This window comes from Triturus cristatus, chromosome 3_1 (assembly GCF_964204655.1).
Source record: "Triturus cristatus chromosome 3_1, aTriCri1.1, whole genome shotgun sequence".
Classification (NCBI taxonomy): domain Eukaryota; kingdom Metazoa; phylum Chordata; class Amphibia; order Caudata; family Salamandridae; genus Triturus; species Triturus cristatus.
In genome coordinates, this window is record NC_140583.1 from 648,135,410 (window position 1) to 648,161,412 (window position 26,003).

The 26,003-nt window shown below is 45.7% G+C and overlaps 1 protein-coding gene across 4 annotated transcripts in view; it reads left to right on the plus strand.

Annotated features, from left to right (window-relative positions):
- PAQR5 (progestin and adipoQ receptor family member 5) overlaps positions 1-21,418 on the plus strand; it is a 72,284-nt gene extending 50,866 nt beyond the window's left edge. For 3 of the 4 annotated variants that reach the window (XM_085644652.1, XM_085644654.1, XM_085644651.1), the window contains 5 exons: positions 2,815-2,859; positions 13,679-13,775; positions 14,699-14,843; positions 19,658-19,921; positions 20,593-21,418. In XM_085644652.1, coding sequence (XP_085500778.1) covers positions 2,815-2,859; positions 13,679-13,775; positions 14,699-14,843; positions 19,658-19,899 — 529 coding nt within the window. In that variant the 3' untranslated portion in view covers positions 19,900-19,921; positions 20,593-21,418. The remainder of the gene's footprint in view (positions 1-2,814; positions 2,860-13,678; positions 13,776-14,698; positions 14,844-19,657; positions 19,922-20,592) is intronic. The other variant, XM_085644653.1, reaches the window with a different exon arrangement.
- The last annotated feature ends 4,585 nt before the right edge of the window (positions 21,419-26,003 follow it).

A 26,003-nucleotide genomic window follows, 5' to 3' on the forward strand; every position in this document is an offset into this window, starting at 1 on the left:
TGGTTGAATTTCCAAAATATATATAAAGCTGGATAATTGAGTGATATGTCATGCAGTATAGGGGAGATTTATTACTATTAATATTACCTTTGCGCCATGGTCACTGCAGTTATAGCTGGTATGTATTCCCATGGAGAGGCATTCCACATTGACAAATCATTTTCTAAATTAATGCTAGCAATAGTGCCTGTTGATCTGATTAAATCACTTATGATAAACCTGTATATGGCGGGCACTAATATAATCTTGTCAATTACGGTCACTATTACAGCACTAATATTATCAGTAACTCGTGATGATTCCCACTGAGCAAAAGTAGTTCCTATTTCGGAAAAGGTTGGAGACCCCTGGTCCAGTTGCATCCTGTTTCCCTTCTCCACCTTTAACAACCTTACAGCTTTCCTCTTATAAACTGTTCCCTTCCCAAGTAGCGCTGGACAAAGCGCTCTTCGGCTTACTCCCTTCTGTACTCCATGGTGGAATGCTCTGTCCACCTGTACACATGAACTGTGTTCGATTGCTTGTTCTGAATTATCTCTACTTGTCCCCCCTTTTGCATTTTAGAGCTTCATTAACCTGCTTAACAATACTATTAATTTTGTGTTGATCTGGAAAAGATCTCTTGTGCTCATTCTGCTACTCGACCAACAGCTCTATTTTATTTATTTTGGGGGCAATTTTATATAGCGCTCCACTTCTCCTTGCAGCTACTTCGTAGCACTTAAAATAATATATGGACTGCCAATGAGTGGAGGTTGGAGTCCAAACATCCAGGGTCTTGTTCAGTCAAGCAGAATGAGCCTTGATAGACCCGGTGGGCAGTCGCTGAATTTAATGCTACCATTTTTAGGAGCTATTTGAGTGCTTTCAAAGTAGGTTTGATGTATTCACGCTTCCACAGGCTGAGACAAGTAATGGCTGCTTGGTTCTAAAATCTTTGGATTAGGAGGATGAGTTAACTGGCAGGTCAGAGTAGATGATATCACAGTAGTTGCGGTGTGCCAGGATAAATGCTCTTGTTAATTTGACTCTGTGGTCTTTGTGCAGGAGAGGGATAGTTTTTTGTAAGAGTGAGATCTGCATGTTCACACTGTGTTGACTTAAAGAGCAAAGGTGACATCTACATCAAAGACCATCCCCAGGTTCCTTCCTTATTGGGGGGGTGGGGGGGGGGGGGGGTCGGAGTCGAGATATTGAGATCAGAGGTCCAGGCAAATGGTAGGAAGTTGTGCTTGGAGTCTCCGACTACTAGACTCTGTGTCTCGCCGGTCATGCACAGGGAGCTCTCCTTCCTCCACTGGAACGGGTGCTCGAGGCATGATGTAATGGTAGTACCTTTGGATGATCAGTTGGAAGTGGTGGAGGAGGTGTACCAGAAGGTATATGGATATGTTGATAGGAAGTCATGAGGAATGATGTTTGATGAAGGTCACAAGCTATGGGACATGTGAATGATCCTGAATGTTTGGCTGGGGTTTGTGAGAATTTGTTGTGACCCATTGTAGTGTGGTGCTGGATTGCGCTTTTCTAGCAGACTCTTGTTTTTTCCCCCCAAATCCCTTACTGCCTGTCCCACCGGCACTTTTTTTTTTTTGCAAAACCCTTACTATTCCATTTGCCTCAGCCATGCCTCCCCCATCTGCTGCACCCACCACCTTTTCCATTCTTACCTCTTTATCCTGTTGTATTTTGAAAATAAACATTTACCATTTCACAGAAACATCATACTTTCATGAAAAGTGTATCTCATCATTTTAACGTTTCTCTAAAATGAAATTTAATCAGTCTCTTTTCATCAAAGTGACTTTGTCCGTGTTAGAAATTCTTCATAGTGATGGATTCTTGTATGTTTACGCCAATTTCATTTAAGCCCATCACTCCGTCCTCCGTCAGCATGGGAATTTCATGGATGACGCTTCGCTGACTCAACTATTACTGTCAAAAAATATTTTGCAGCAAGGCTACATTAATGTACTGATATGCAAAAGGCATTATCTTGGACACATAAGGACCGATTTACAAAAGCAGTTATGAGTATGGGAAGTAGTGCTACAGGAGTTACTTTATGTACTGTGACACGCCTCTGTCAATCGGCCGCAAAAGGTCCATGTGAGAAGTGCCGAGAGGTCCTAGTACTTTCCAATTGGTACATGAATATTCCCAACATTTTCCCGTTTTGTTTCCATTTTATAAATGCCTTTTTGTATGGACCGCATTCTCTATTGGCATACATGTCCAGTCTACGCCTTTGGGTACAAACTAGTCTTTTTACATAAGTATCGATCCACCCATGGGTATCTGTCCCTTTAGAGAATCAACTTAAGTGCTTGAAATGGAAGGCTGAAAACGACCCTGTTTGCCTTAAAAATATTCGCTTCTTCCCATTCTAAAATCTAGATGGTATGGAGTCACATTAAAGGATGCATCGTCTGACCCTACAGTTGTGGAGGGAGACAGTTGTCATGCATTGTGCGTATCTATATTGTCATATATGTATCTGCTTGGCTGCTTATTATTGTCTCAGTAAAGTCCACCTGCATTGGCCATGCCCTTCACTGCATCACCAATTAGCAATACCTTTTATAAAGAGCCCTTGGCGTAGCTTCCTAGCCTGCCCCTTCACTGTTTTTGCCCTTCTAAAACCACTGGTCCACCATCACCCTATGGTGATTTGGATTCTTTCCGTGGCCACTGGTCCAACGTGTATGATTGATTGTTTACCGCTCCCACAACCTTGTTCTTATGTAACTCTGAGTCAGCTACTCCCATGGCCTCTCCTGTACTAACTTTTCTCTACTCGACTGACCCATACAGGCTCGGCCTCCCGTTCCTGCACTATAATCAGGACGTCATAGACAGGTAAACGGGGGTCTTGTGAGGGAGGTTTGTTTGCGTATGCTGCTTTCATTTACTTTCAATTCAGAAATGGGTTAAAAAAAACTAATTCCAAAACATCGTCTATTTACATGATGAAATCCATAATTTTCAAATGTACATTAAAATATGATTCATTATATAACAATTCGCTCAATCTGTTTAATACAATAATGTGAAATCTGAATATGTTGACATGAACAAATCTCGCTTTGAACATTTGAATAGCTTGCAGTCGTTAAATTATTTCTCACATGTAATAAAATATGATTATTATACCTTCTTTACCATACTGTGGCAGAATCATCTTGTGTGGGTTCAGAGATTGTTGTGTTAACTACAAGCAGATGCACTTGGGGTACACGTCTAGGGCGTGAAGTGGATTTCCATACTGAGATTCACAACAGGCCAGTGTACCTAAAAGGCTGGTAGGAATGGGGTAGAGTCAGTCACATATCAGGCCAGTGCCTCTGAAAGTTCAGGTAGGGGTTAGCACTACAGGATGGTGCTCGGCTGGTGCTGCTGCTGAGCAATCCTATGGAGGAATGCTTGCAATAAGTCTAACCACTGGCAATCCCACAGGGTAGCATTCCAACCCATCGTTCTTTTGCCCACCATGCCACCACAGTTTGGACCCAGCCATATGCAAATCATTCTCGACCCTGGTCTAGTAGGAGCAGTCCAGCTCGAATACCAGGCCAAGTCCATCCTCAACCGGAACACTTCAACCCAAGACCGGTCTGACCCGTACAATGTATAACGTGCAAGAACAATACACGTGCAAAGAAACCTCGCACATTACTGCTTTGAAATTAATTGTTTGTGATGCTCATGCCAACCTCCGGAGGTGCAAAAGGATCTTTTTCACTTGGCGAGAGGCTTGAAGAGGGCGATGTCTCACCCCAGACATTGGCTTCCAAAGCTCATCAGCAGTAGGTTTAGCATCGCATACTACGCTGTAAAAGTCTTTATCTGGCACCCAGATGTCCAGAAGGAAGTGTATCATTTTATTGTCCTCCTGTTCTTCCCTGTAAAAATGAAGATCCGATGGTGGCCCCAACAATATAAACTGTTTTCAGGTTTGAGAAAGAGTGTTGAGTGTCCCAGTGGCCAGAACTTGGAACATTTCCCTCATGGACCGTGGTGCTTCACTGCTGCTTGATTTTTCTTGTAAATAACTACGAGCCCAGCTGTTCCTGAAATTGCAGGCTGACTGTAGCGCCTAGACACCCGGACTTAACACATATAATGCAGCGAGCCTCATTCACAGTCACTTGGGTACCTTCCACAACCTCTACGATTGTACAAGACCTTGTAACATTACGATGCGGCTACCTGGATTCTGGCAAGGCATGTCTGTGTGCTCAGAGGGCTTTAAGAGCGTTCAGAATTGGCCCGAAGGGAGCCTGTCAGTGCCACATAGAGCACCAAACCCGACAATTCATCAGATATCTCAAAGATGCAAGAACGCACACCAAAGAGGTTGCCTTACTCTGAAGGTGCAAAAGTATATCCCATACCATTCTCCTTACTGTAGTATAAAGCACATGGGGTGAAACCTGCTGTACAGTTGCTGATGGGGTGGATGCGTTTAGGGTGGGGAATACAATTCGTATTTCAGCACTTGCCACTAACTGATTTATTGGGCCAGTAAGGAGCGGAACTCACATTGAATTGGTAAGTGAGGCAGAAAGGAGTCAGGGCTTAAGTCGTTCATTTTAGTGCATGTTAGCCTGTTATCTGAATTCAAACATGGCCCTTTAATTTATAGGCCTGTGCGGAATTTCAATGACACGAGAGTAATCAGTCATTTCGGTAATTCTGCATTACTCTTTGATACAGAATTACAGATAATAACGAAGTTACACCCTTTTGCGTATTGGTGGGGGGGGGAACCTACTGCCTTAGCACATTTGCGAGTGTGAGAGGATACTCGTGCTGCTGTTTGTTCTGTTGCATTTAGCACTATTTTCTTAGCTCAAAATACATCCTTGCATCTATTTTGGACATGCGGGTGCATTTTGTGCTAAAAAATGTAGTTAAATGTTTGGAATAAGATAGGATAAATCCAAGGGTGGCTCCTGCGCTAAGGCTCTTTGAGCAGGAAAAATAAAATGAGAATAACATAGTTGTCGTCATTTAATTTTTTGCTGGTCTAGGGCGGGGCTGTCGGCACAGGGGAAGGAGTGGTTTGCATGCTCCAAGTACCCATGACTGCTCATCCGGCCGTCTTGGCCTGGCCAAACTGTCATGCGCACTTTGCATGCTCCTCACCAGACTGCATTACACAGCCTGGTGGGGAACATGCCCAGGCCTCTAGTCCCTATCTGAGTTTCGATCCACGGTGCTCAGAATGCTGCATTGCGGCATTGTGATTGGCTTAGGGGAGCCAATCACAACGCTGCATTGCAGCATTGTTATTGGTAATGGGTGGCCCGAGTGGTTCCGGGACTCGAGAAGCGGAGGAGAGACCCTGCCGGTGGAACAAGTACCTGTTGTTTATTTGTTATGTCCCCAACCACTCCCTCCCCCCCCACCCTCACTCCTTGCCAGCGGCTACTGGGTAAATCCTACCCCAAGTGCACATTTGGCGAGCACGAGCAGCCGTTTGTGCACTCTATTAATGTTCTGTTGCATTTAGCACGATTTCTTAGAGCAAAAATGCATTCTCACATCCATTTTATGTGTGAGTGGGCATTTTCGTGCTCAGAAAATAGCACTAAATGCAAAATGTACTATTCTCACGTAATCCCTGTTTCTATGCAGACCTTAAAGGAAGTAGCATAGTGTAATTTAAATACCCTTTGCTTAAATAGCGGGTGCACACTTCTCAGTTTTACCTTCAGTATTAAGTGTTAACTCACAAGTGCTGAAAACAGTCGCAGCTGCCTGTGAACAGGGGTGGTAGGACGGGGAAGGGGATAAAAAATGTTTTAACTTTCCTTCTTTGCTGCCACCGCCTTCTTCCACACACCTCTCTCTATTGCCTCTCCTCGCTCCTCCATCGTCCAGCACCAGAAGCACCCATCCCTCCGGACTCTGCCGGCCAATCACGATGCTGCAGGAGCAACGTCGTGATTGGTCTGAGCAGCCTGCTTGGGCGCTAAGGCAGTGCCTGGGGGGGGCTGGCGATACTGTAGGAGGAGCACTGGACACACTCTGGGAATTAAACTCTTTTGCGTACCAATTTTTAGAGGGCCCATTGACAGGGTTATGTTCGATGTGTTCATCAGACACACATTTTGCTGTTAATGTACCATTTGAAAGCAATCGTGATTCTTTATTCGTGCCTTGATTTTGTGGATTCCAATAAAGGGGGCACTTGGTTTGGGTCTATGAGCTGCAACATCAGCAAATTTGTGAATCTGTACTTGCTTGAAATAGTCGTTTTAAATCATTAATAGACCTGCTGTTTAGGAATATAAATGAGAGTGGTTAAAGTCTTGCTAAAAGCATTTAGTTACAGTTTAGGGTCCCGCTTCGCCCTGGAGTTTATCTTAGACGAACGCTGATACATTGTTACCGGTCATGCTGTAGCAGAGCGTCTCTGGCCGCATCAAAGCTCCTGCTGCTGGTTTCTGCCTGGGCTCGTGGTTGAAGGAAGGAGGGAGGAAAACTACCTCTCCCAGGCACCCTCTGCATACCTGACACTTGACCTGTGCCTAGGACCGCCCACCGGACCTCCCGCCCACAGGTGCTATATAATCTTCCCTCAGTCTCCGCGGTGCGGAACGCGCGCGGGACGAGCCCGGGCGAAGCCCGGGACAAGGGCGGGACCGTCTGTGGCCGTCCGGGGCCGGAGGAGGCCGGGCCGGGCAACACTTCTTGGTCGTGAACTCTGGGTTAGTCTGGACTTTAATTTTCCACTGACAATGAGTTGTGTTTTAATTGTTATATAGTATACAGCCATAAGCCATACATAGAGTGTTTTATCTTTTTATTCTTGATTCCTTAGTATTTAGCTATTGTTTTTTAGGGGTTTCTATCAGTACTGTACCAGTCTGTTAGTCCCCACCTGAGTTATGGGGAAACACACTAAACCCTCTTCGAGTCGTCCTATGACTAGACAATTAGCTAACTCGAATCCCCCGCTCCCAAGTCTGACAGCGATAGATAAAATGTTGCAGAAAACAATTGGGGTGGTTGCTACAGCCATTGAAAATACGGAAAGACGGCTGTCCATTACTCCTGCATTTACTATGGCACCCCCACACGACGGTTCGGCTGATATGTCCACATACCAGGTGGATGTGGAAGCTATGTCATCTATGCTGCCATCCTTTACCCACTTACCTTGTGCACAGGTGATTTTAGATGAGCCTGAGCTCCCGGAAGTTGGTCCATTATCATCCTCCTTTGTTTCTATAGTGGCCCCCAAGAAGCAGGCAAAGCCAAAGAAAAATAAACAGAAAACTAAAAAAAGGACCTTAAATTCTGCCCTTCCTGTACCTGGGCCTGCCTCTTCAGTCCGGGCTCAACACCCTCCTATTTCTAATCCACCGGTTTGGGCTTCTAACCTACTATTAGATCTACAGTCGCATATAGATCATTCCCTAAACCTTCTCCTAAAAACCCTGTCATCTAAAATAGACAGGTTGGTATCCCTTATCAATACCAAAGGTATAGGGAAACAGCAGCCAAACCACGATCCACTGCACAACTCTCGCTGTACGGTAGGCAGTAGTACCCAACCTATGATTAATAATCCTACTCCTCAGGGTCAGCCTAGTTCCTGCTCGCTCCCTACTCCCTCTACTTCAGCACAGCCTCTTCTGGCACCACCAATTGCCCCTCCTCCCTTTGCTGGTCCCCCTATACCCCTAAACGTCCCCCGAGCCTCTATTGTTTCATCAGCTTGTGATCAGTTCCAGAGTAATAAGGACCATAGCCCACGGAGCTCTGGTGGGGGTAGGCCTCTTCCTAATATGGGTGGGAACTTAGCCTCTTGGAATCTGGCTGATCCTTTCCCACCCGTTCAGCTCCCCCCCGAGTCAGCTCCGTATGTGATTGTGCTTACAGGAGTTCCTCCTTTATCTAATGCCAAGGGGGAAACTTACCATGAATTAAAAAACAAAGTCACACATTGGTTGTCTAAAAATAGACCATTGAATGGAGTTGGCAGAGGGGAAATTCTGTTTGTTCGCAGGGTTAGCTGGCTAGGGACTCGCCCAAAGGACATCAGTGGGGATTGTGTTTTGATCAATTTTAGGGACCCCAGAGTAGTGGGACACATACTGGATCTGGGTGGGAAGTTTAAACTAGGTTCTATTGATACTTCTCATTTGGGGTATTTTTATTCCCATCCCAATGTCCTGAATCCTGTGGAACTTCCATACTCTCACCATCCATCTCATAATTCCTATTTCAATATCCCGGTTGCCAACCGTTTTGATGTGCTTGGTTCCGTGGATTGACCATCATCCCGGAGGCATACCAAGGGAAGGCACATGCGTACAGAGGGGAACCTTGGTAGAGAGGTCCATGGTGTGGTGATGGATCCCTCCTTGGCCGCACCTGGTATTGGGAGAGGACTTACTCCCTCCTTTTTTTCCCATCTGAATAATAGTTCTACGGAAGGACACCCTGAGTTGGGCCCCCCTGAACATACTGTTCCCCATGAGTCCCCTACTTCTCCCCACTTGGTGGCCAGTCCCTGTCGCATACCCTCTCATAGACCACTAGTAGGGTCCTGGAATGTGGCTGGACTGGAGTCCAAACTCCCTGACCCCGAGTGGGGAGAGTTAATGGACAATTTTGATATTTGTCTATTTCAAGAAACTTGGCTCCGGTACAGTCCAGTGAGGGTGGGTTACGCAACTTTTTTTATCCCCGCGGTCCAAGGCACCAGGGGCAGACCTTCGGGGGGGTTAGCTATTTGGGTTGCAACCCATTTAGGTTGCTCTGTAAAGTCTATTGATCCAAAATCCCCTGATATCTTGTGCCTGCTACTTACCTTCCCTGCCGGATACTCGCTGGTAGTACTAAACGTCTATCTACGTCCCTATCCGGTACAGCTGGGTTTGTCGATTTTGGGAGCTCTAGATGAGGTACTACACTCCCTTCCCCCTGCGTCCCACAAACTATTAGGTGCGGATTTTAACTGTCACTATGAACCCCTCCCTGGGATCCCTCCCCTTACTTGCGATGAGGACGAAAATGATAAAATCCCAGATCCTACTATCTACCCGGCCAAGCGTCTCCTCCCTCTAGCCCTTGAGATCAATAAGTTAGCCATTGCACATTCCTTGAGGGCTTGCAATGGTAGATTGTGCCCTGATGTACCGGGAGCTTTCACCTTCAATAGACCCGGGAGTTGCTCGACTATCGACTATATCCTGGTGAACGTGGAATTTTGGGGCTATTTAGCAGCATTTTCTGTTATTCCGCGGGTCGATAGCGATCATAACTTATTGCCATTGGAATTGGTAAATAATATTGGTGGTAGTGCAGGCCCACACGGCCTGTCACCACCTAATAGCGAGAACTTGGTCATAGCTGCAGGAGGTAGACGGATTAGGTGGGCAAGGGTTGTGACCGATGAAATAAAGCTTGCAGCTTTATATAGTAGTGTCACTCGCTCCCTGGAGGCGGTTTCCCTCCTATTGAGCCCCAACGGGGATATTGAGCAGAACCATCTCCTAGACTTCCAAAACATCCATAAGGAACACCTCGGCGGCCTGGTTGTTTTTTTTTACAGTGTCTCTGTCTCAAGGCCAAGGGCCCCAAGGCCTGAGCACTGGTATAATGGTTCCTGCAGGCTGGCCAAGACTGCCCTGATTAAGGAGATAAAAAATGGTACACTGTCGAGTATCCAGGCTGCGAGGGCCTTTTATAAAAATCTGATTAAGGAGGCAAAATCTCAGTGGGAGGATCTCAGGTGGCAAAACATGAAACAAGCACTAGCAGATCATGACTCGAGGGCCTTCTGGAACATTGTTCGAACTGGTACGGTAGCTTGCAGCCCCGCTATCATTCCCAACCTCAGTGAGGAGGTCTGGCTCGCCCACTTTAAACCCCTATATTCTTTAAGTGATCCCAGGGGAGGATCTGATCTGGTAACCCCGCCTAATGTTATTCTATTGAATCAGACGGACCAAGAAGACTCTGCGAGTCGATCTTTCTCCCTCTTAGAAATAGAGTTGGCCCTTAGCACCTTAGCTGTAGGGAAGGCTCCGGGGCTTGACAGGATCCCCGGTGATCTGTTTAGAAGTGAATCAAAAATTTGGGCTCCCTACATTTTGGTATACTTTAATTCCATTTTGCAGGGCCTTGAGATCCCGGATACCTGGTTGGGAGCAGAAATTATACCCATTCATAAAAAATCTTCCCCTCTGGACCCAGCCAATTATCGCCCCATAAGTTTGATTGACGTCCTACAGAAGCTGTTTGCCCGAGTCATTTTAACAAGGCTGCTGTCCTGGATGGAGGACCATCAAATCCTAACCTCGCTCCAGGCAGGGTTTCGAGCAAAGGTCTCTACCATTGACCAATTGTTTAGGCTTCAGTTGATTCACTGGAAGACAGTCAGCATGGGTGCTGGCAATCTCTATTTGATCTTTGTGGACCTTCGGTCCGCATTCGATACGGTCCAAAGGGAAAAATTATGGATTCTGTTATTAGAGATGGGTGTTCCCCCCCTACCTTTGTCATCTATTCAAACGCCTACACCAAGGCACCTATGCAAGGGTGAGATTTGGGAGATGTGGGGAAATTTCAGGGCCATTTCCGGTTGAAAAGGGTGTGCGGCAGGGTTGTGTCCTGGCCCCCACCCTTTTCTCCCTTTTTATTAATGGGATGATTGAGCATCTCCTGCGCGCCGCTAATTTGGATTCCCCTATCCTTGCGGGGCGTAGGATACCGGCCCTAATGTTCGCGGATGATACGCTCTTGTTATCCAAATCCTTCATGGGCGTCCAGCGCACATTGGAGGCCTTTTGCTCTTTCTGTGAAAAAAGGGATCTGGAACTGAACCTATCCAAAACAAAATGTATGGTCTTCAGCTCCAAGTCAATTAACTGTCCCCACCCCAAGATGGGAGATGTAGAGCTAGATAGGGTCTCCACCTTCGACTACTTGGGGGTGACCCTCAATGACAAAATGAAATGGGGGTCTCATATGGCGAAGGCAAACCTGAAACTAGCACAATCAGTGGGGGGTTTACTGAAGGTCTTTAATAACACTTCTTCCAAACCTCTGGGCCCCCCCATGGAAATCTACAAATCCCAAGCAAGAGGGGGCGCGCTATATGGCGCTGAGCTTTGGGGGCATTCTACTCCTGCTTCTTTATCGGTAATTGAGAATTCCTTTATCAGGCGATTGCTGAAATTACCTGCAAGCACCCCCTTAATTCCCTTGAGATGGGATTTAGGCTTAGTTCCTATAGAAGAAATTGCCCTGAATCGCCCTCTCCTGTTCTGGAGACGACTTTGATCAACACCTGAGCTTGCAAGCTATAGGCATGACCTGGGTAATATACTGGCAAGGGGAAAACTGGAAAAAATCCCTTGGTTAACTTATGTTAAGACCCTTTGTTACTCCATAGGGAAAGGGGACCTTTGGTCCGCCCCGGAAGAGACAAGCCGCACATTATCCAAGAAATCTTTGAGTGAGGCCCTGTGTTTGTATCGGAAGGAAATTTTATTACACTCCTCTTTGGGTAGGCTCACTGATACCTTCCTGGACATTAAGTTCAGCCCCCAGTACGAAACCTTCCTGGATGTTATCCAACCCCCCTTGGCAAAGAAACTTTACATCCAGTTTCGTCACAGCTCGCTACCTCTGAGGGCCTTTACATGTAGATGGTCTAATGCATCTGATCGATCAAGCATGTGTCCTGTTTGTATTGATATTCGTGAAACAGAGATGCATGTTCTTCTTTTTTGCCCCCTTTATATCAAGGCTAGGAAGAAGTGGATCATTCAGCTCTGTAAGTCTAGGGGCCTTAGGGACTACCAGGTAGTGTTTAGAATTTTGACATACAATACCACCCCATTGATAGTGTTTGCGATGGCTAAATTTCTTCTTTCTATGTGGTTCACCAGGTCCAAAAAAACGCTTTCTGCCCCACAACCCTCTTGATTCCAGTATTACTATCACTTTAGAATCTGGTGGTGTTGTGAGATCACTTTGGGCTTTGGTCATGGCTCTAACAAATTTGCTTCCTGTGGAAATAATTTGTTCTCATTACTCTGTGCAATTTTTTTAGTATAAAATTTTAATGCTTTTATGGATTACACTCTACGTATAATGTTGATTTAATCGTGTTTTATTGTACAGAATTATTTATGTCTTTTTATGGTATTATACCGAAATAAAAGCTTTTGACTGACTGACTGTTTAGGCAAATGTGTTGTCCAGTGCCCCACGCAGCCGCGGCCTGTGCAGGTAAGAGCGGTGGGGCAGGCTGGGGGGAGGTTTCGACGGGCAATGATGAGGGAAAATTAAATAAATTAATTTTCCCTCTTCATCGTCCATCGAAAGTCCCCCCGCACCTGCCCCACTGCCCCACCACTCTTACCTGCACGAGCCACAGCTGGTCCCACGTGTTGCCACGTGCCAGTATTAATCAGATTTGGTAGTGCTGTAGCCCAAGGTATCCGTGAGCGGCCTAGCTGGGATTTATTGGTTGACTTAAAGGAGTTTGGCAAGGAGTGTTCCATTGAATGAATGGTGTCTCGAATACTGTTGGTGGACGTGTGATGTTAGTAGGATGACCTCAAACCCAATGAATATTTGAGCTGTGTTGGGCTCTTGTGCTTTCATTATTTCTAATTTGTCCCGTAGGAGGTTGCGTTGAAGTAGAGTGCTGTCAGGCCACCATGATAGCCACTCGGGCGGCATCTCTGTGTCATGTTAGATGTGATGAAGTGTTCTATTGGATGCTAAGCCATCCCAGCGTCCAAGGCAGTGAAGACCATATTGGGAACACACAACCACAAAAATACAGTCCTCCTGTTGTGAAGAAAACTATACAGACGGGGGCTCCTTGGAAATTGTTCAAATTGCAGAGCCCCAGAAAGAGGACCGTACTGTGCTCGGAACAGGCAATTCAAAAAATGTTTAAAAACAATTGAAAGAGAATCCTCACACTCCTATCCAGGTGTCATGCTTCACCCTCGGGTTCTCCTTATTTACCACAAATTCTAATGGAGGACGGGCTTTCTATATGAATAGGGAGCTCTGACTGGAGGGGGGGGGGGGGGGATCCTTCACAGAAAGTTACAAATCACCCACTTGTCTTGATTACTTTTACTAAAGGGAGTACCTAGCGGATGATTAAAATTGCGGTTGATGCTCAGGATAATTAGTGGTCCTACATCGTATATGTCATATATAGGGAAACCATCAGCTTGCTGGTCTGTCTCTCTCAGTAATACAGAAGCCCTGGGGGCAGGGCCCACCAGCATGTCCCTTGCAGACTTTCAGACACATGGGAATCCAGTTCCCAACAAGCCTGTCCTTCCAGGCGTGTTATTGTAGGTCTAGTCAGTTTGTCCCTGGCATATACATTACCATACAGAAACAGCGAATTAGCCCTTCAGACAGTCTCTTCTCCCTCCGAGCCTTATCACATAGCTTCATGGCATTCAGATCCAGACAGCATGTCCCTCCTGGGCATGTTACCTCTGACATAGGTCTCAGGTAGCATGTCCCACGTGGGCTTGTTACCTTGTTGATGAAGGGAAATGTCAGGATTGTGGAGATTCTTTTAAAGATGAACTTTACTTTGCATACAATCATTTTTACAGTCCATATACTTTCTTACTAGAATTCCTTAGCAGTGTTTCTGGTTTGGTTTCTGCAGGTTTCCCGAGGCTGAGCGGCCCCGGCTCTCGAAAGTGATGCGGGTGCTGGCCTTCGCATATCCATACCTGTTCGACACCGTCCCCCTCTTCTACCGGGTAAGGAATCCATTCAGTGCTTAATTTGAGCCGGTGGGGGGCACCAGCACTTATTTATGGGGACAACACTTATTTTCCCGCATCAGATGCTTACCGAGCGCAAGAACCACCAATTATAACTGTTTTTTACAGGCAAATCTGGGGGATAAGGGACCCATTTTTTCTTGCGAGCCTTTACATTGATATATAAAGTGATGAGAACTGTCAGTGTTTCTGTGAAGAGGACATCATATTGGCTGACTCTTGCACAACCCACAAGCCTGTCAGCGCTTACGACCGGTCTGCCAACCCCTCGGTTTCATCCGTGTGCGTGCTGTGCCTCTGGTCATTCTGTGCACTTGCTGTGTGTGTGTCTGTGAAGAGCCCCCAAATTCCGGTACAAAATTACAGAAAGGCATTTTGCGGATGAAAAGTAGAACTCTCGGAGTACTACTTTACATTTTGTAATATTTCTTTGTGAATAGTCCTCAAAACATCTAAATTGTAATATTCATATGCAATTAGTACGAACTGAGCTCTCTTTGCACTTTTCCTAATTCGGAGTTGGACTCGGACATTTCAGGCCCATTCACAAAGGCATGTAAGAGTTTGTAAAAATACTTCTACAATACTACTTCCCGTACTTCTAAACGGATTCCTGTTTGGGACCACTTGTACTTCTGTATCACTTTGCATCTCTGGCTATACTTTGAATGTGTGCACCTACACTTAGTCTTTTAGTCTATGGCTCCCACTTGAGTGTCCATTGTGTATCAAGGGAGGAAGTGGCGCTCATTGATGCGCCTTTGCTCTGTGGTTTCTGGCCACACAAGGCTTGCTTGGTCCCGCCCAGATGGTTGGCATACCCGCGATGCTCCTCAAAGCTGTAACCTTGGTTTCTTCTGGTAGAGAGCAGGCATTACTGTCAACCGTTCTCTTCGCAGCTCTACCTGTGCGCCGGGGACGGCTGCACCGCCAATGACGCATGCGCAACCCACCGCTGGCACATCAGCCTGGCTTTCCTCACCGGCTTCCTTTTCGCCACGCACTTGCCTGAGCGGCTGGCACCGGGCTGCTTTGACTACATCGGTGAGTGAAAATAGGTGGCGTTAATGGGGGCCTAGAAGAGCAAAGGTATCAGGGAGAAAATGCGCACAGTGGTACAGATAGGGCCGGCTTTAGCCCTGGTGAGGCCCGGTGCCCACAATCTTTTTGGGTGCCGTCCTTCCTCCACACAGAGGCGCAACTAGAGCCAAATTTCGGGGGGGCGGGGGCTGGGGAAAAATTTCGGGGGGGGGCTGAACTTTAAGCAATAGGCAGAGTGGAGCTGCGGGGGTTCTTAGAAGGGGTGAAACAACAGCGAGGCCTCATTAACATGCAAATGGTCTTTTAAAGACCTGTGAAGTGCTCGGGTGCGGCTGCTTTTTTTTGCCCGGGAAGGTGTCTCATCCCGGGAGCCACACACGACGTGGGGGGGGGGGGCTGAAGCCCTTTGAGTCCACTGGGTGTTGCGCGCCAGCCTCCACATGACCTCCTTCTCCATGGATTCCCTCACTACCACTCTCCAGCAGTGTCCGTAATCTCTCTATACCTTCACTCTGCCATGCACTTCATGTTTTTTATAGCGCCACACATATTTAACTTACACTAATTTCTGTGGTTGCAAGGTACCCTATGTTTGCAGCAGGCACATTAGCCCTCTGCGCTGCTTTATGATGAGTCAAAGCTCCTACTAGACAAAATTCCATTCTCTCACCAGTAGGAACATTAATCACCAGTTATCTTGATATTTTTAATGTTGCCTGAAAACTACTGGACACACAAGGAAATCCACGTGCTTTTAAACTAATAGTTATTTTCAAACAGCAGCGCCCCCACCAAAGTCAGAGCCAGGTGTGGCGGCACTGGTCACACCGCCCGAACGCCCGTCCTGGGTACATTTCTATAAGTATAATGGCATAGCAGTCACAAACATTACTAGACAGTGTTTTGCCTCTCATCCACCACACACCTTACAAAAAAATACTCGGCTGCGAATCTCGCCACAACACACTGCTCTCACCAAACTACAACAGCCAAGGCCCCCCCCACCACTGCTTCAACCTCTGGGGTCTTTTCTCAGAGTTTGGAGCAGTCTCTTTTCATACATAGTGGCCTGTGTGAGTACTGTTGTTTACCGCTAGTGTTCCAGGGCCAACGACGTCTTTGCACTGCAATTGTATAAACCATTTACTTGCTTTGGTCACTTGGTTCTCCATAGTAAACAAAGCTGTGCATTATAGCTTAATGGCTATGAGTTTGGCTATAGCATGACCTGGCAAATAACCCACAATAAACTGAATATCCTGTCAGTGCTACAATGTCAAAGGTAACTCTCACTTTCCAGGCACTTAACCCACTCAGATCTATATCGGTTCCAATGTGCTATAGTGGTTGTGCGCTATGCACCAAAATAATAAGTACAATTACACCTTTAAGCCAGAGTGGTTTGTTCAAAGTTAAAATTGATTTTCTAATTTGAGTAAATCTATTTTGGCCTTTGCCCTTGTCTTGGCAGGATTTTCATGGTGGTTGTTGCGTGGCATCCTAGTCAAAACTGGTCACGGACGGCTTCTTGATTGAAGTTAGACTGGCCAGGCCACAGGGCCCAGTTGTCTGGTGATGGCCGGCAACGGAACAAAAGGGAAAGGGGGGCTTCTATTGCACTCAGTGCAGACTCAATCCTACAACAGAATCTGGGTTTAACTTGAGTCTGTGGGAGCCACCGGCACTTATTTTCCCTCTTCAAACATTTCCAGAGAACAAGAGAGGGAAAAAATGCACAAAGCAAAAAGGCGGGAGAATACAAAGATGCAGTGTAAAGTTTTTTAAAAAAAGATAAGGGCCCTCGTAAGGAGGCCACGGCAGTTTGCACCATCCTTTGCCCCTTTTAGCACAACCATCACACTCCTACGAGTGAGAAAATTCGGACTATTCCAGGCTCCCAAAGCTGTAATAATGGCTTTGGTGGTAGGCATTAATCCTTTGTAATGTATGCCGGATTAATAAACCACTGTTGCTCATCTCTAAATTAGATAAGCAGCGCAACCATTTGGTAGACTGTAGTAGGTGCAGGTGTTGACAATTCAGTGCCATGCCGGACTCTGCAAAGATGGTAAAACTGTTAACAAGGGAGAAAGCAGGAGCCTGTAAGAGTGGGATAAAGCAGCAGGGAGTGTCTGGCACTGGTCAAAGATGGCTGGGGTGAATTCAAGGTCCTGGGCGGAGCTGACGTAGTGTCTCTACGCGTAGCTCCACGGAGTTTGGAAAAACCTCAGTGGAGCTACACGTAGCTCCGCTCCGCTCACTCCCCGCTCCCAAATGCTTTAAAATGATATAAAGAAGGCACTTACCTGTGTTTCTGCCGCCTCCCCTGCTTGGCTGCTTTCCTTCTTGCTCCTCCCGTGTCCTCGTCCTTCTTCATAAAAAAACCCCCCACTACGTTGTACGTTTTGCGAGTGTGCAAACAGAGCGCCCAATTTCAGACCCTACCTCCTGATTGTCACTATATATATATATATATATATATATATATATATATATATATATATATATATATACACACACACACACACACACTTCGAAATTCACAAGAAGGTATGAATACTCATGGTGCTCGGTGCTAAAACCACTATTATTTGAATGTGCGAACTGGTGGTAGCCCACAGAGGGGAAAAACACCAAAGACAACCCTGCTTTCCTCCATATATGGCAATGGGAGGGAGAATTCTCCTGGTGCTTCTCAGCAAGTTGGAAGGGAGGTTGACCTGCAGCCTGGATTCTGAAATCTTGCTGCCTGGCTGACACACAAGTTCCTTATACCTGGCCGCGCAGGTTGGTCAGAATTATGGACATGGATACCTTCAATATAAGTGGCTGGGCACAAACATGCCAATTATCAGGAGGTAGTTCCTAAAAACTGTAAGTGCCTGGCAACAAGTCCACAGTAACAAAGACATTAAAACTACAAGAATGGAAGTATCCAGAGTAGGGAGAAACTGAAGCTAGAAAGACAAACACTTGGACAGGGAAAGTAAAAAACCAGGAGAAGGCAAAAGCATCGAAAAAGAAGCAGGCCAGACCAACACCAAAGAAAATTATCAACAATTTAAAGCCACCAAATGAGCTAGATAAAACACTCCCTTATTCAAAGAATAGAGCATGCCTCCAGAACCTCATCGACCACTGATGGCAGGTTGCTTGAAAACTCTCTATTCTAGTCGAGTCGCACACACTGCATTACTACAAGTCTAGCAAACACCCACTATTATTCTAGAACCGTGCAATAGTGACTCTCTTCACTATGGGGTCTGCCCAGAGTTCAAACAGCAGACAGTACAACCACAGCTGACTCAAGTTAAGTGTGAAACACAAGTCCCGAATCCCCACTGTGGTGCACCCCACATACACAACACACAAAATGTTTGGTGGGGCCAGGACAGGTCTGTGGATGCAACTCATGGAAGACCCTTCTTGGGTAAACCCACTACCAGAGAGCCACGGTCTGAAACACGAAGCAATAGGCGGATCGGGGGGGGGGGCCTGCACTTGTAGAGGATGTATAGTAATACAAATACTTAACATGAAGGTTTGGAGGACTAGAAAGAAGAAGCATAGCTAGGACTTCCTACCGTGTCACTGTGACAAAATAGCCCAAGTGCACCCTTGTGACAGTAATACAATAAAAAAAATGGCGAAAGGCAACCTGGAGAAGCTTTGCCACTACCATTGTCTGCATAGAGTGGCTTCATCATGCTGATCATCCGCATCGACTGGCTTCACCACACTCTTCCTCAGCCCAGTCTAGCCTCACTAAATTGAATGTTAGAGTAGATTGCCTTCAGTAGACTTTCCTGTGGCCCTATTTAGCATTAACACTGGTCTAAAGCCTAGGACAGATCACGGTGATTCCATCACTAAAGCGGATATGGTAAGCATGATGAGTATGAGCAAACCCAGCTCCAGCTGCTCGACATCTGTATGCCTCATTATATGCTTAAACGTAGCACGTTTGCCACAAAACGATTTGAGCACACATCCAAACCTCACACATGACACCAAGGTTCTGGCCACACAGACCACTACAAAGGTCTACATTCAAGTACTCTTGCACAACACAAAGAGTAAACTTTAACCAGACCACCCAAACGAATGTGGGGCTTTACTAGTGACCAATAACAATAAGAAAGTTATAATACAAGACTGGTCCATAGCCTCCGTTGGCCCACATTAATTGTTTTTCAATAATCTGACCCTACCCAATGGGGAGGCATAGAGCCAAGGGACATTGGCCTCTCATGATGCCTCCTGGAACCAGCTGCCGCCCATTCCAGGACTATTCCATGGGCATGCAATTTCTCTTCTACTGTCAACAAATTGCCTACAGGTCACATTTTGCTTCAAGTAGCACTTTACAAAACCACTTAAATATGTAAAAAATGTCTTCATCCCTCGGTTGTCTTGCTCACTCATTGTAACTCACTTGCTCACATGCTCATACATCAATGTACTCTCCATTGAATTCCTTCCTCACTCATGACCCTGCTTGACCACTCACAAACATGCCCGTCTAAGGCTCACAGTGTTACTTGGCCGGTAGCCCAATCCCCCCCTTACTTACATGATTACTCTGCCAGTAACGCGGTCACCCTTTTTGCATGCCCACTCATCTCATAGATATTTAATGTTTGCTCGGACTTGTGCAGTGTTTCTTCAAATGGATAATCATATGCAGTCTTCTCTTCATATGACCTCACCCAGTCTGTATCTCAATGTTTTTCACATGCTCAGTCTTCCCTTGATTCTCTCTCTTTTCTCACGCATGCCCTTCGTTAACCAGCCTGCTTCTCGTTCTCTCATTGCAGGGCACAGCCATCAGCTCTTCCACGTGTGTGCTATCATTGGCACTCACTTCCAGATGGAGGCACTGATCACTGACATGAGCCATCGGCAGTCGGTGCTAACTGCTGCAGCACCCTTGCCTTCTTTCACCCACACAGTGGGGGCCATCTGGATGTCCATAGTAGTGAGCCTGGCCCTCATCGCTGCATTCTCTTTGGCCCTCCATTGGAAACCCAAAACTTGCAGCAAGAGCAAGCAATCCTAGCTCCTACGGTTCCAGACGTCAGGTACGGTGACATGCAAGGGGTAAGCGATACGGGGGTGGTGGGTGGATGGTGCGTTTAGGCAGTCTAATAGAGGCCTAGTCCAGCAAAAAGTGAAGTCTGGTGTAGATGTGAATGAGGTCTCAAGCATGAGGTGGTGCATCCTACTACAGGAGAAGGTGAGACCTAGACAAGCAAAGCACATCTGTAAGATGACTTGGTTGGCTGTCTAAATAAGTCAGTTGGGGGCGGGGGCACCATCATGCTTCTTTCCTTCTTCGTTGGCAACCATAGCACCCATTTAGATTTTACCTGCTCGACCTGAGGGTAGTACAGGATTTCAAGGATAATTGGATCTGTATTGTCTGCCCTCAACTGTGCTAACCTGCACTAGCACCTCTCGCTCTAATGGTGCTTCATTCACAAGTCCTTCCATCTGGCGACTGTCACTGTGCGGAGCTTCATGTACAAGTAAGGATTGGTACACAGGGCACACGAGGCCTAATGTAGTTGGAAGAAGGATGAGTGACATCATGAGGGAGAGAAAGGGGTCCCTGGTCATGAACGAGGACACAAGAATTAGTAAATGTAGATGTAGCGCCATGCTTATAATTGGAGGCTGTGGGAGAACCGGGATTTGAAATGTCACACTTCCCCTCCTCTTGTTTCTTCACTATCTCTGTTTGATGTTGCAGTTCAGAAAGGAGTCGTATCACCGCGGCCTGGCCCTTCCTGCTTGGAATCATTGTTTCTTGTCTGAGTCTCAACGACCTTGTTGCACTCTTCGTTGAAGTTCTCGTCTCGAGGTCCATCTCACCGCACTACACCCAGAGAAGTCTGCCCTGAGGGAAGCTTTGTTTTGGGGTCTTTGTGGAGGAACTGCTCCAGGTTTGAGTTGAAGTTTGTGTGCCAACCCTAAAGAGGAAGTTTGTGTGCCCATCTCGAGATGGTAAGGTGTTGTGCCTGCCGCAAGCGAGATTTCAGCCAGCAACCGTATCCAAGATTGAACTTCTCAAAGGTGACGAAGACAACTGCCCGTACCTCCTCTACACTGGTCCAGTGTGTGCCTTGTGAACAATAGCGATGGAACAAAGCCCTAACACCACAGACTGTTTCTTCTGGTTTAAAGAATGAAAAGCACATATTCTGTTTTACGAACAAAACGAAAGATATTGACCAAAGAATGGAAACCATAGATGCTCTCTCATGCACAAAAGAATGTAAACCGCTGTTTGTGCCTTATGGACCACGAACCAAAAACCACGTGTTCTTCCTTATTGACCAAATAGTGTAAATCGCAGATTCTCTCTTATGAGCCATGAACAAAAACTACTTTATAGACCGTATGAACAGCAATGTCACTTTATAAAACCCAAGGACCCCCCTTCCTCTCTGTGAAATCCCTTTTAGCACTTATGTATATCAGGGGGCTGCTTTGACCTCATCACCGGGATCATAAAGGGTCTGATTGTCATGTTGTCGTGGATGCAAAATTAGCTTTTTGTGTGATTTTTTTTTTTTTATGCTTGTGTGTTGATAGCCCCTCCCTTCCTAATTGATACCTTCTAACCGCTGCACTGTCAACCCTACCTCGGCTTCACCACTTCCGTTTTAAACCCCTTGTAGCCCGCTGTAGGGCATCAACCGGTCAATCAGATTAAGCAAGAGTCCAGATCCACAGAAAAGCATGCAAGGCAGATGAGTCAAGCGTCAGCTGCTGGTCTACACCGATGCCCGCTGCTGCCTGCCATCCCATGCACGCGGCTGCCTGCCATCTCTCCGTCTTCATGGCCGGTCAGCAGGTGTTTCATATGCACTGTCTTGTCCCCTGTAAACCATTTGGCTTGCAATCACATATGCCTTGAGAGAGAGGGTGCACAGCACACCACCTCCCTCCAAAGTTGATGGACATAAGACTCATGATCTTCATGGAAAGTGAGGACATTTGATTGATCTCAGGTAATCCGTCCTTATAAATCACGTGCTATTGATAAAATGTCCGTTAACACGATAAAATACATTGATTAATATATTTTGCGTGGAGTTATGTCTCTTTGGTGTTATTCTGGCTTGTTGCAATTTCAGACGTTTTCTATCACAGCAGCAGAGAAGATGTCAAATGTAGGAGGGTGAGGTGTAAGAGGGTAAGGCTTGTTCGAACAATTTGCAACTAGGCGTGTGGTATTTGGTGCTGGGATCTGGGATATGTGCACTGGCTCATGTACCACTAAACCACAGTCACTGATCTAAACTGCAATTGTCTCTCTACACCCCAGAATCCCAAAGGAGAATGTGATACATGGGTCCTCTTCCCCCATTAAAAGGCACCCATACAGCACAGGTGCATCAACACCTTATATCCAAACTGTTTCCGCTGAGTGTGCTTATCATTGGGAGCTGCCCTATCAGTGTTTATTTATCCTTGCCAGGGTGGCTCTGGCTGGGAGATGATGACTATCTGTCTGTTAGTCTTTTAACCCCAGAACTGTGTGCACATGGATGATTGTGGATCATTTACACCACATGTTGCTGAATGTAATGTACTGTAAAAACAGTGCACCCAAAGAGAGGTGGCTGAGGGTACTGAACTGAAGAATCCTGCTTCATCAGTTCACACCGGATATTACTGCACCCATACCTCTTTAGCTGTGTGTGTGTGTGAATGTGTATTTTCACCCCCGATAGTAATATTAACATATAAACAAATGCAGCTTTGTTTGTGTTCATCTGCACGTTTTGTAGCCACATAGCAGGATCTGCAATGATGTGATGGGTAAACCCTGCACAATATAGGTACAAAATGAATGAAATGAAGGAGTATTTTTCATCACACTTTGAGGGTGGGTATGGTGACTAGAAGGATGCTGTTTACCCTGTCCCTTTGGTCGGAAAATGCCTCTCCCACCAGGCAACCTGTCTTGGATGGGGAGGCCGTTACAAAGTGAACTTCCCACACATGAGGGATCACACCACAGTCCTGTTGGATTTCCCTTGTGGGAAGAGCGCAACATTTTATCCTACACTCACTCGTGATCGATTAGTGTCATGAACTTAGTGCTCCATGAGGTTAGGACCCAACCAACACAACTATCCCCAAGGGCTCCACTTCCTAAAACTGTATTCAGTTTAATGGGGTCAAGTGAACAATGAGTCCGTTGACGGTGGCTTGAGAGTCGGGTTCTTTGGTCAAAGACTTTTTGCCTCAAGCTGAAGTGTTGCAGTACACAACACGGTATCCTGTATATCTATGTGCAAACGGCCACTTGGGGTATATGAAGGAGCACTGTCAAGATGAGCAGGGCGGACTGGCCCTTTATTCCCCCGGACATTTCCCCAGTGGGCTGGAGCCCTGGAAGGCTGGTTTTGAAAGCCCAGGGCCGCTGCTGGTGCCCCTGCCTTTTTCTCCTGCTCTGGGATTAATTGCAGCAGGCACATGGGTGCTACAAGAGAGAGAGGGAATGAGGGATGTCCAGCGAAAGAAATCACCGGGAGAGGAGAGAGAAAATCCACGGATGGAAAGATCTAGTCCATAGACTTAGCCAAGTAGTATTTGCAACAGGTAATATTTCAAATAATGACAACATTGAAAATGAACGATAGAGGTGCATTGTTATGCAATATACAATGTGGTGCATACGTTTTTGTTTCAAGAACAATATCAAGAACTCAGGTGGCCCATGCAAAAAAGTACATGACAAGTGTATGTTATGTGATCAAAGAAGTAATGATGCACAAACTAATGTCATTTCAATAATCTTTACTGCAAATAGCCAGTCCAAGACCCCGGGACTGACTTAGTGACAGATTACACTCAATAGAAATGACTTCAAATGTATGAATCCATTCTTTCTATAGAAACAGTGAGAAGTGATTGGAGCTTGCTTCACCACAAATCTGGCAAATCTTTATTTGGACCATTTTGTGTCAATACATATCTTTACAACAAGTAACCTATGCAATAACATCAAGGTCTGGGGCCACTTCATAGATTGCGTCTTCTGCTCTGGAGAGGTTTAGAAATGGTATTAACAGAACACATAAAAAAACAAGTATACAACCAACTCTTGAAAGAACCTTGTTTTTGTATATTCTCTTCCCATTCCAGTTCCTTATTGGAATACAGGGTAACCCAGTGTTATCTTATCAACTATAAATGGTGCTTTACTGGACAGGCTCCATGTCAATGTCCGGAAACCCCCTCCATATTGTGGCTCAACATGTGTAACATGGATTCTGGACATCACCCACGCTAGCATTCCAATACAGTAATGCATGTCTTTTGCTTCAGTCATGGCACATGCATTTAATAAGGTGAATGCTTCTTAGATTACCCATTTTTGTGAGGGTTCCTCACTCCAGCGATAGTCTTTCAAATGCTTTTCTTTCATGTCTTCACAAATATAAATTGCCTAAATGGGAGGACTGCAACCTCCAATCTGTGTAGATTTGCTTGAGAAAATATTTAGCTTCTAGACACATCTCGGGGCTTTATTTTTCCTTTCACAGAAATGTGTAAACTCCATCTGGATGTACCCTCAGCTCTCTTGTCCATGATCTGGAAACGTGGCTATTTATCTTAAAGAATCTGACAATGAGACATCTGTCCTAAGCAACTTAAAAGATGTTTTCTGTTCTCAAAAACATTTGAATGATACTAAGCAGATTGAAAAACATCCTAGGGAGAGTTTCCAGGCTCTATTTAACTAAGAAACAATTTTTACATATGTGATATTCAATGTATTAGTTTCCAGGTAAAATATAGAATAATGAAGAACAAAATGCTGATTTCAGGTGTTTAAAATGTCTTTTTTTTTTCTAATTCTGTTTTTCACACATGCTACTATTGAGCCTCACTCAGGTGGATGGTGCTCACGTATTTAGTTTAAAGAATACATAAAAGTACTGGATGAAATAATCCCAGTCACTACTAATTACTTTGGCCGCATCCCAATCGAGTATTGTGAAGTCCAAAGTGCAACAGGTATGCCCAGATGTGGTACCCCAGCTCAAAGTGCTACTGTGACAAAGATGCAGCTAACATAGGAGAATGAACTAGGTGGAAACCGGTCTTGGGTTTCATGTGTTCGGGGTGAGAGAGGACCTGGCTTGATAGTTCAGGATGGACTGTTCCTATTGGAGCACGATCAAGGTTGGTTTGCATATTGCTAAATCTATCCTCATTAATTAGCAGTGGCTAAAATTAATTCAAGCATTCCATTTATTACTCTTTTAAAATGTTTTGACACATCAAGTGTAATGGGCAGCCGCGGTCTGTGCAGGTAAAAGCGGTGGGTCTGTGGGGCCAGGTAAGGGGGGATTTTAGGGCACAATGCAGAGGGAGAATTAATTATTTATTTTATTTTCCCTCGGCATCGCCCCTCAAAATCCCCGCCTTACCTGGCCCCACTGCCCCACCGCTGCTACCAGCACGGACCACGGCTGGTAATGGGTATGCCCAGACGTGGGTTCTGTGATTGCTGTTCCCCTGGAACCAAGCTGCATGCACCTGACAGACGAGACCCAACTAGGCCAAATCTTGTCTCTGATTGCCTGTGTTCTGATTTGGAGAGGATTGGCTTGGCAGTGCCAGGCTTGTCTGTTCCTACTACAGCAGGACCAAGGTTGATTTGCATATGGCTATGTCTAATGAGAGCTGGCATGGTGAGCAAAACACAATGGACTGAGATGCTCCCCTGAGTAATCCCAGTGGCTGAGTTTAATTCATAGTGAGCATGGTGAACTAAAAACACAATAGACTGAGATGCTCCCTGGGTAATTATCAGTGGCTGAGATTAGTTCAAGCATTCTGTTCATCACTTTTTCTGTATTGGTCACTACATTTATATATTTATCTCTATATATAACCCAGGATTTCAAACATTGATCTCATGAAATCAAAAAAGGAAATCAATGATAGCCCCGTATGGGGACTGCTACCTATTTACAAATATACTTTAGGAGCATAAGATATTGGGCACCTCGATTGTTTACAGTGTGGCGAGTTTACATTAGCGTATTTTGCACATTAAGAAATAGAATTTATTTCTGAAAAGCTTGCTGTTTTACTGCAGTCTATATAATTAGCAGTAGATTGGATAATATTTTT